Source organism: Leuciscus leuciscus (assembly GCF_965113295.1).
Source record: "Leuciscus leuciscus genome assembly, chromosome: 7".
Taxonomy (NCBI): domain Eukaryota; kingdom Metazoa; phylum Chordata; class Actinopteri; order Cypriniformes; family Leuciscidae; genus Leuciscus; species Leuciscus leuciscus.
Genome location: NC_138731.1, coordinates 2,031,685 through 2,042,281, shown reverse-complemented (window position 1 = coordinate 2,042,281; position 10,597 = coordinate 2,031,685). Strand labels below are relative to the sequence as shown.

The 10,597-nt window shown below is 39.7% G+C and overlaps 1 protein-coding gene across 1 annotated transcript; it reads right to left on the bottom strand.

Annotated features, from left to right (window-relative positions):
- Positions 1–57: 57 nt before the first annotated feature.
- On the bottom strand, positions 58–5,973 carry cldn10b (claudin 10b). Its single transcript, XM_082174471.1, has 5 exons — positions 5,618–5,973; positions 1,466–1,627; positions 1,286–1,367; positions 1,098–1,202; positions 58–602 (listed from the first exon to the last, which is right to left on the bottom strand). Exons 1-5 carry the CDS (start codon positions 5,835–5,837, stop codon positions 449–451), a joined length of 723 nt encoding a protein of 240 aa, XP_082030597.1. The 5' UTR covers positions 5,838–5,973; the 3' UTR covers positions 58–448.
- Between the last annotated feature and the right edge of the window lie 4,624 nt (positions 5,974–10,597).

The window sequence follows — 10,597 nt, the reverse complement described above, 5'->3', positions numbered from 1 at the left end:
ATTCACACAGATATTTTGCACAATTGTATCACCCCAATAATATGCAACAATTATAACAACATTATACTGATTATTTATTAAACATCAAAAACATTATTCTCAAATCACATTAATTGAGGCTAGGCAAAACAGGCAATACAATCTCCAGACAATATTGAAACTCAAATCTCCTTGAACGTGATTCTGTCTGGCCTGCTTTGGACCGGGACTGATATACTGATGCCAGAAATTAATAATCACCCGAACTGGTGGAGCACAACATATCTATCAACAGATGATCTCATGCAGTGCTGCGTAAACATAAACATAACCATGCTGCAGTAGATATGCAAATAATAACCAAATCTTGAATGACAGCATCTGATACACAACGTGTGCTGGCCATCCCAAGGCACTAAAAGAGCGACAGAACCCAATGAGATATTACAGCGTGCTCCAGCACTGTGCGTTATACGTAAGCGTTCTTGTCGAACTGTTGTGACGAGCTGATGCAGTCTGGCGGAGGCCTCCTCACGTGAGACGACTGACTCTGTGGAGCCGCACGGGACATTAGAGACACTCCGCTGTGGACGAAAGCCTTTCTGTCCGACGGATACGGCGAACTGCAGCAACAGGGACACAAAATCATTGAGATCTGTTAATATCGCTCAGTGACCAGGGCCTCATTTATAACCGCTGCGTTGCACAAAACAGCCCCTGAAAGAGCGTACGCCACTTCACACACACAAGTTATGATTGATAAAAACACACTTGACGGGAGAATGTGCGCACCTCCACGCAAACTCCGACCCATGCGTACGAACATTAGAGACGGAGCAGTTTATCGACACCGATGATGATCTGAGGGACTGATGAAGGAAAACTACTTTAAATCTTCATTATGAGTCCTAATCATAAATACAGTGCATGTCCACAATAACAGTTTAAATACATAAAAGAATGATTTATACTATGTTTTATATCTGATATACACATTTAGATTAAATATGCTATGCACAGTTTTATAAATGAGACCCCATAAATGACATGACATCTGGGTCAAAACCAAATCTGATTCTTTGAATGGTATGTGAGAGTAAGAGGCCTTGGTCCTTTACCTGCTGCTCATGCCTTCAGACAGCGAGAGGCAGAACACCGCTCCTCCGAGGATACACAGCGTCGAGCCCGCCCAGCCGATGAACAACGCAGCGCCCAGTTCATACCTGAGAGGAAGCACAACGTTTTAGCACCAACATCACTGCAGTCCCTGAAAGTTCTTAGGAGAAAAAAAAAACATGATACCTACTTTTGCGCAACATACATAGGATCGAAAAACTCCGTCGTGATCCTGTGAGCGTAGAGGGAGCAGGCGATCAGAGAACACAGACCTGGCGAGGAACAGCATTATATTTGAGTATAGCACTTCAGCTGTGGATAATAGTGCTCAGAGTCAGAGAAAGAGAAGTGTAATGACTACGAAACCCACCAGTACAAACAAAGTTGAACCCAGCAAAGGAGACGATTCTGGCCTTGGTTTGGTCAAGACCACCGACCTTAGTGCACTTCATGCCGATCAGGGCAAAGACAGATCCAAAGAAACCAAGACAGACAGCAGCGATCATCAGACCCCGACACACCTGGATATAACCTGATCAACAAGAGAAAACATATGAAATTATAAACACTATCAGTCAATAAAATCAATCAATGAATTCCCTTTCAAGTTCAGTTTACTCGTCAGTGGCTGATGCCCCTGGAAAAACTTCTTTCTCTGAGAAAAACTGAAGCCCTAGTGAATGGCACCAAACTAGAGGCGGGTCTTCCCGCTGTATGAGGAGGAGTTGAGCAGTCCTTGCCTCAGAATCTTTCCCCTTTAGACATCTGAACTGTTTTCAAGAAGCCAACTACAGCTCGCCATAGAGATACGCTCACCAATGGACAGCGCCCGGATTGCTGCTTTTCTGCAGCGTTTTGGTGAGAATGCCAATATTTATTTCACTGATTTTGGATGGATGCCTCCTGGCCAGCAGCCATATCACCCTGTAGCCCAAGACTGGCCACACACTAAAGCTAGGCAGGGTTGAGTCTGGTCAGTACCTGGATGGGAGACTCCTGGGAAAACTAGGTTTTCTGCTGGAAGAGGTGTTAGTGAGGCCAGCAGAGGGCACTGCTCACCCTGTGCTCTGTGTGGCTCCTAACGCCCCAGTGTAGTGATGGGTCACTATACTGTAACAAGCATAATCCATCGTATGAGACGTTAAACGAGGTAATGACTCTCTGTGGTCATTAAATATCTCAGGATGTCCTTCGGAAAAGGAGTAGGGGTTTAAGCCCGGCATCCTGGCCAAACTGCGCCCACTTAGAAGCAGTGCTGTATGAGTTCGCCTGCCTGCAACCAGCGGTGGACCTTAAGGACTCAGGTGATGAGCACACCTGCTAAGTGTCCACGTTCTTCTCAACCAGCTCTTCAAAAACCAAACCTGGCTTCTCGTGTTCCCCCACAGGGGGTGGAGCTGCGAGCCGAGAGTGAGCAAGGGGTTCACATGCTGGTACAGGTCTCTAAACGTGCCTACAATACAAGCAGCCCCCCCCACACACACACACCTCCTTTGACCATTGTGCTGTACAATCATGCATGTAATAAAATAACACACTAAAAGCAGCCAATAATGCATACAACCAACATCTCACAAAAAAATTTAAAATAAAGAAAAACAACAAGAGTCTCTTCTGTTACATCAAACTGTCAAGTCAAATGCTGATGATAGTAATTGCCAATTTCAATTCTTTTAAAAGAGTGTGTAAAAGATCATTTACATAAGAGCGTGCCAAATTGTGTAGTGCTTTATACTTAGATTAGTTATTTAAAATCGACCCTGTATTGAATTGGAAGCCAATTTAACGTAGCTAAAATAGGTGTTATATGCTAGTGTTTACGAACACACGTTAACAATCTAGCAGTGGTGTTCTGTACTTATTGTAAGCGATTTAACAGTGATTGGCTCACACCAGCAGACAAGGAATTACAATAGTCCAGTCTTACAGAAATGAAAAGCACTTCTCCAGGTTAGTAGAGGACTGAAATAGTTTTTACCTTTGCTACTAAACACAAATAAAAGAAGCAGCATTTCACCTGTTTGATCTGTTTATCCTCAAACAGTACCCTAAGGTTCTTAACCACCAATTTACATTCTTACAGAAACAATCCCGAATCAGATGATCTCAGTTTTGAATAATTCAATGACATCCATAATTTAACTTCATGTAAACAATTAAGTAATGACTCAGTTGACCTTCTGTCCTGTTTTCTTAGAGGTAGATACACCAGAGTGTCAACAGCATAACAGTCAAAAGATACTCCGTGCCTCTGAAAAACAGAACCTAAAGGTAACATATAAAGGGAAAACAGAATTGGACCAAGAATAGAACCTTGTGGAACACCACAAATCAATGAAGCAGATTTGGAGTAAAGTTGACCAATATTAACTGAGAAGGTCCTATTAGAGAGAAAAGATTTAAACCGTTCAAGAGCCATACCCTGAATACCCACAGTCTTTTCTAGGTAATGGCATTCTGCCTTGTATAAGCACACAATGTTTCAGTCACTCACTCAATCACCCAATGTAATAAACATGAACGTGGTGCTGGGTTGCTGAGAATTTCAGAAACTGCTATGGTCTGAGGAAAAAATATACTGTGAGTGAAAATGCCTTGTTGAGAATGACCAGACTGGTTCAGCTGATAGAAACGCAACAGTAACTCAAATAAGCACTGGTTACACCCAAGGTCTGCTTGTATCAGCGGTTCAGGCTGGTGGTGGTGTAATGGTGTTTTCCTGCCACTCTTTGGGCCTCTTAGTACCAATTGAGCATCGTTTAAATGCCACAGCCGACCGGAGTATTGTTGCTGACAATGTCCAACCCTTTATGACCAAAGTGGACCATCTTCTGATGGATACTACCAGCAGTCACCAAGCTCAAATCATCTCAAACTGGTTTCTTGATCATGATGAGTTCACTAAACTCAAACGCTCATCAGATCTCAGTCCAATAGAGCAGCTTTGGGATGTGGAGGAACAGGAGATTCGTGTGATGATATCATGTCAATATGGACCAGAATCTCTGAGGAGTGTTTCTAGCACCTTGTTGAATCTGTCACAAAGAATTAAGGCAGTTCTGAAGGAAAAAGAGGGTCCGACCCGGTACTAGCAGGGTGTACCTAATAAAGTGGCCGGTGAGTGTATAATAAAAATTAAGTAATTAATTCATAATTCAGTATTTGGACAGAAAACCTCTTGGGGATCTTGCAATTAAAATGGTGATGAATTAATCACTGTGGTTAAACACAGGCTCTTTCTCTGATGTCTGTCCTTCAGTCATGGAAGAGCAGACTGGTATCCACACACCACACACACACACACACACACACACACACACACACACACACACACACACACACACACACACACACACACACACACACACACACACACATGGTCTTCTAGCTGTTCTCTGGTAAAATATTAGCTTACTAATTAACCCACAAAAACAAATGAATGAATGGAAATCAGCCTTAGGGTTAATACATCTAAATTATACCCCTTAGCTTTCTGAAAAGTGCTAAACATTGACAAATTAGAGGGAAAAGAATCGTTTCAGACTTTTGTGTGTTTGCCTTGCACAAATGGTTAGCTCTGTTGAGAGCATTATTCCTAGAAGAGAGCATTATACCTAGAAATAAATCACCTTGGTGAGATGAAATGCGAGCCGTATGTTGATGCTGAAGAACGAGACACAAATATAAATATGTCTTCTTACACTCTTTCCAAATGGGGTTTTTGCCATAGAAAATACATTCTGGGTTCCCCAATCCCTTCCGTGTTCAGTTCTTAAAAGAACAATTTTTCTATGTGTGAAGAACATTTTAATAATCTAAAGAACCTTTTCCACTATAAAGACCCTTTTGTGCAATGGAAAGATTGCCTGGATCATGGATTTGAAATGTTCTTCGTGGAACCATCAATGTCAATAAAGGACCTTTATTTTAAAGAGTGTGTGTTCATGAAGCCTGAAATGACTAGTAAAAATGCTTTTATATTGTATTAAGAAATACAAACAAATTTATAAGCATAACAGTCTGAGTAAAGGTTGAATTTAAAGATGTATTTGGTGTGTGTCTCTCAGCAGCACTGGAGCTACATGACCCAAACATGATGATCTGAGATGATCCAAGAGCAGCTTCAATGCGGATCAACATCAGACAAAGTGCTTTACTGCCATTTGACTAGTCAATCTGAAATATTTCTCATACAACCAAGACACACAGTACATATACATATACATATACGTACAGCAGTGGTCAAAAGTGACGTCCGGAGGGGATATTTGTTTTTAATGACCCTACAAGTTTGATTAAACCATCAAAATATACTTAATATTGTTTTAAAATATTTTAATTATGAGAGAAGAACAAAACACTAAACTTGGTTAGGGTTTTCATCTCACAAAATGATTTGGCAAAAAAGTCAAACTACAACGGTAAAAAAAAAAAAGTCAAATGGACATTTAGTGAAGATGTCAATTTCCCAACATCACTTTTGGCCACTTTTAAGCACACAAACTTGACAAAAGCGCCTGACCGTCCAGTGCCAGCATCGAAGGGAAGTCTTTGCAGTTGGAGACTCCAGTAGAATCAGTCACGCAGGTTTTCCACAGGTTGGACCAGAAGGTGGCTGTGGTGATAACTGTGCCGTCGATCGAAGACACCTTCCAGTAGTCCGTTGGTAAAGTGGAGGACACCAGCACCCAGCCTGACGTGGTGAGTATAAACGCCATGATCTCTCTTGCCATGCTGCTCATTGTCCCTCTGAAGTTCTCCAGCCGTCTCTCCTGCGGTGTTGTGTGTGTTTAACTATTACACACTCGATCAGCTGGGGAATATGTTCTCATTTCACACTGGAGGGTGTGCCAGACTCTGAATGAGAGCGCAGAACTATGACCAGGCAGACTTGAGTTCATCCTCAAACCCTAGAAAATGAACATCACAGCTGCAAGAGAAAGACTTGGGGAGAAACATCTCCTTTAGCTTAACTGTGTTCGACTCAATTGTATTATACGTATTTTAAGTTAAACATCAATTTTGTTGTTATTTTTACAAAATTAAAGAAAGAAAGAAATAAAGAAAGAAAGAAAAATGTGTCAACCAGACCAGACAGCAGAACCTGTGGATGCTTTAACAATAACCTGTGAAAACTATAAAAAGATTATCAATAAAAGAAAAGGTCACCCATACCAAACAAACATAATATGAGAATATACTGAAAAATATTTTTCTTTAAGCATGGACCATGTATGGCTCCATATTCATACACAAAATATAGCGATAAAGTCAAAAACTGCATTACATTTTTACATGTAATAGCTTTATTGAAACTAATTATGAAAACTTTATTGAAATTAATTAATTTCTCTTTCATGAGTTAACACGTGAGTTTACATAAAGCTAAACACATTCATCATCATTTATCTTACTTTATTGTTTGCATAGTTACACATTTCATATATGAAAATCTGTGGTGGTATACAAGAAAAGAAAAAAAGTGTTTACTGAATTTTTCTTTAGTACTTTTGGACAATTGGATGGTTTGTTAAAGTCAATGCAACATGGTGGGAAAATGAGATTGTCACGGTCATGTATTATTTCGTTTTCCCTGTCACATTTTGCCTGAGTTCTAGTTCATTATTAGTTGCCATGGTTTCTGATTAGTTCACACCTGTTCCCTGTTCCGTTGATTATCATTTCTTGTGAATTTAAAACCTCAGTTATTCTCAGTCGTCCAGCACCAAGTCTCATTTCATTTTCAGCCTGTTCCTCAGCTCGGCTCCGCAGTCTCTGTTCTCCAGTGTTCCCGCTGTTCTGCTCGGATCCACATGGGTGTCCTAGTCCAGGGGTTCCCAAACTTTTTCGTTCTAGGACCCACCTAGACAAGTGTATAATCAATCTCAAGACCCACTTGCACTGGTGCTACCAACTTTCTCAGTTGGTCGCACCAGCATGATTTGGTCACACATTTTTATTTATTTTTTGCTACATGCCATGGGATTAATCAATGCATGCTGATGGTCTTAATCTGCATTCCCTAGTTTTGCACTGATGTAAAAAGACTGACAGTGACAAGCCTTCATGTTAGCAAAATATTTTAAACTTTTAATTCTTAAAAAAACTTTTAAAAACATGTATGTTCTTTAATGTTTGATTATAATTTTACCGTCTTCACATAGGGATGGGAAATGATAAGATTTTATCAATAATAATAATGCCACTGACGATTCTGATTATCGATCTGATTCTCTTATCGATTCTTGATTGCACTGTGTGGAAAAATGTAGTCATATGCTTTTCAAAAAAAAACAAGGGGTTTTATTTATTTTAAAGCTTAAGCTTGAGTAAGCAAACTGTACTTTTTATGTAATTTATGTAATAAATAGAACTTTATTGTAAAGTGTTACAGATTCAAACGTCTCCTGAGTTCACTGTTGGAAAGATCAGTTGTCCATTCATTAAAATTAATCGTTCAAAGGAGTCATTAGTTCGCGAATTGGACATGTGTGATTATCCCAGCAGTTAGGACATAGACATCCAAGATTTGTGTCAACACAGAAAACATTTCATCACTGGATAGTTTTTTTCGTTTAATTAAAGTGTTGTTTTATGTCAGCTGAATGTCTGGGACGCTTTTCAGAGAAGATAAGGCAACAACTTATTTAGCACAATTCACACCCAGCGGTAATTGAGGAAGAAAAAAAAAAATCTCCGAATGCTCCACATGAAACTTTGGTCTTCCGACCTTTTACCACCGTGTCGATTTATTATGTGCGAGGGAGAGAGAGCAAGACAGCGCTTAGTTTGGAGACGGTGAAGTCTTTTTTACACTTTCGCCTGGCTCCGAAGAGAGAGAGAGAGAGTGCGCGCGCGCGACCGAGTACTCTCTCTGCTCGTTCTTTCAGTTAAACATGCACTGTGACTCTGTCACAAGCGCAGCAGTTCATCTACATTACTCAGCGATCAAATAACACTTTGGCGGCCGCTAAAACTCATAGTCGTTTGGTCATTAATCGGACTGGTTTTGTTTCACTCATCGTAACGTAAATTTAGCTGCAGCTAAGTGCCTTTGTGCGACCCACCTTTTCTCACTGTGTGACCCACAAGTGTTTGAAAACCACTGTCCTAGTCAACAGCTCTGCTTTGGTGTGTGGATCCCTCAGCTCCACCGCAAGCCACCAAGCCCAGATTAAACAATCAGGGCATTTTCTTGAAGATCTCCTTTTGCTCCCTCGTCCTTCTGGCTTCACCTTGGTCCATCATCGCTCTGACTCCTTCTTGGACTTCAGAATCATCGATATGCCTCAATCCTCCACCCCTCTGGCTTTGCCGGGCTCCTCCAAGCCCACATCTCCACCTAGTGCTCCAGGCCTTCAGCGTTTCCCTGACTCTACGCCTCCTCTGCTGTGCCTGGGTCTCGTCTCCGCCTCACTCGCTCCGGCTCCAGACTCCAGCCTCCATCAGCTCCACCGTGGGCCTTCATCCCGTCTCGGCTCTGGGTCATTTTCTTGCATTAACGTTGTGTTAGGTGTGTAGTGTGCTATTGCCCTTTGTGATTATTAAATATTGCATTCTGTGTCATGCATCATCTTTGTTGGATCATCTACACTGCTACCCGTGAAAGATTTTACAAATATAAATTTACAAATATTTGGATATGCAGTATATGTTCAAATATATTTATACATTACAGTAATATATTTTATCACATGTATATCTATTATCACATGTATATCTATATATTATGAAGTGTTATCAAATATAAAATCACATACATTATATACTGTGTAAGTAAATATATTGTCATATTATTCAATAAATGAAAAGCATCAATTCCTGATGTATTATTAAATATATTAACAATATATTATTCTGTATATTTTCAATATACATCAAATAATTTAATATTTTGAGCATTCATATATAAGGACATATATTTTCTTTGTGCAAGGGCAAACTTACTGAAATTAATCTATCAATTACACTTCCATTGTCTAAAACATTTCCAAACTATGCAAAAATGCAAATCTGATTTATGTTGATTTTGGTCAGGAGTGTCCCGTCTTATAACACAATGATAACACCATCAGAATGAGCCAGGCGTGTGTTAATAGACCGAATTATCCTACTTATCAGGATTGTCACTCAGTGTGAGATCAAGTACAACATGAACACTGCTATAAGAAGTGCTGTTAGAAATCACTTTCTGTCTGTGTAAGTGGATATGAACATTGAAGTTTAGGTTATAACAGAGTTATAACGGTTGCTTAAGTTCAGCACTTAATGATTCTGAGAGTTTGGTTACTCATTCAGAGAGAACCATTACTCTAATACTGACCTCAACAAGTTACCTTTCTGTGAAACTCTTCCATACATTACCTCATCGGTCGAGAGCGGATGCCTTTCTCCGGTGTGGAAAAAGCTTTCCACCACACATTATATCCAGACAAAGAATGTGTTCTGCTTTTTTTGTTTTTAATTACTTTATGAAGCCACTGTAAAATTAATCGTTGCATATTATATTGTTATATTACAATGCTATCATATTTTGTGCAGGGAATTAGATTACTTCGCTGTAAACAGAAAAGCCTAACAATATCACTGCTAACAGGTTGTTTGCACATGACGTCACGCTGTGGCTCGAGATGAAGATGGAGGGCAGGACGCCATTTTCTACATAGTAAAGCACTATGACAAACTCAAAATGCCTATGTTTTGCATCGGTTATGGTTGCTCAAATCGATCAAACCGAGAAACCACAAGAAGCTTTTATCATTTACGTAAATTTTATCATTTTTTTACTTTAAAAGTTGTCGCATTTAATGGTGTTTTGCATCTGCTGATACTGATAACTGCTTACCTTTTGACTTGGTTAAATATTCACATTCTTCATGGTATCGTTTGCAGTGAAGAGAAGCTATTTTATCCCATTGCATGATCATTTGATGTTTTCACTGAAGTTTTGTAGAATTCTGTTCACAATGTTGATAGTTCTGTGAAAACAGTGTCACGCGCTGCTGCTTCAGCCATCATATGGTAGAAATGTCTAATATAAAACTGTGTTCAACAAGCTGACAGAAGTCGATCCATTTCTTTGTTGGAAAGGTGAAATGTAACTTAAGTTTTATAGTTGTCATTGTAAATATTCACTATTCTCATACAGTATGACCACAGAGGAGAATCAGAGCATCACGTTCAGCGGACAGACACCGACACAATGGATTTTTTGTATTTATTTCAATAAATGACAACAAAAATCTAATCTATGAACAGGTCTGAAGTGGCTGCGTGCAAGTTCTGTAAATTCACAACCTGAGTGAGAATCATACTCGCAAATGTAATGTTAATTATTAAACCAAATAAAATACAAAACTTTCAAAAACACTCAGCAATATGATTATTTTATTGAGTGATAAGGTTTAATCAGTGACATTATTACAAGATTTGCTATCCGGCGTCTTCCCGTCTCCTCCTCATTACTCGTAGAAAAGGTGAAAATTGTATTACCCTGTCCAGT

Coding starts and splice junctions, on each gene's coding strand:
- cldn10b (XM_082174471.1), bottom strand. CDS start 5,837: ATGAGCAGCATGGCAAGAGAGATCATGGCGTTTATACTCACCACGTCA. Junction 1,203..1,285: donor CCTATGTATGTTGCGCAAAA/GTAGGTATCATG, acceptor GCTTCCTCTCAG/GTATGAACTGGGCGCTGCGT. Junction 603..1,097: donor TCTGAAGGCATGAGCAGCAG/GTAAAGGACCAA, acceptor CTGTTGCTGCAG/TTCGCCGTATCCGTCGGACA.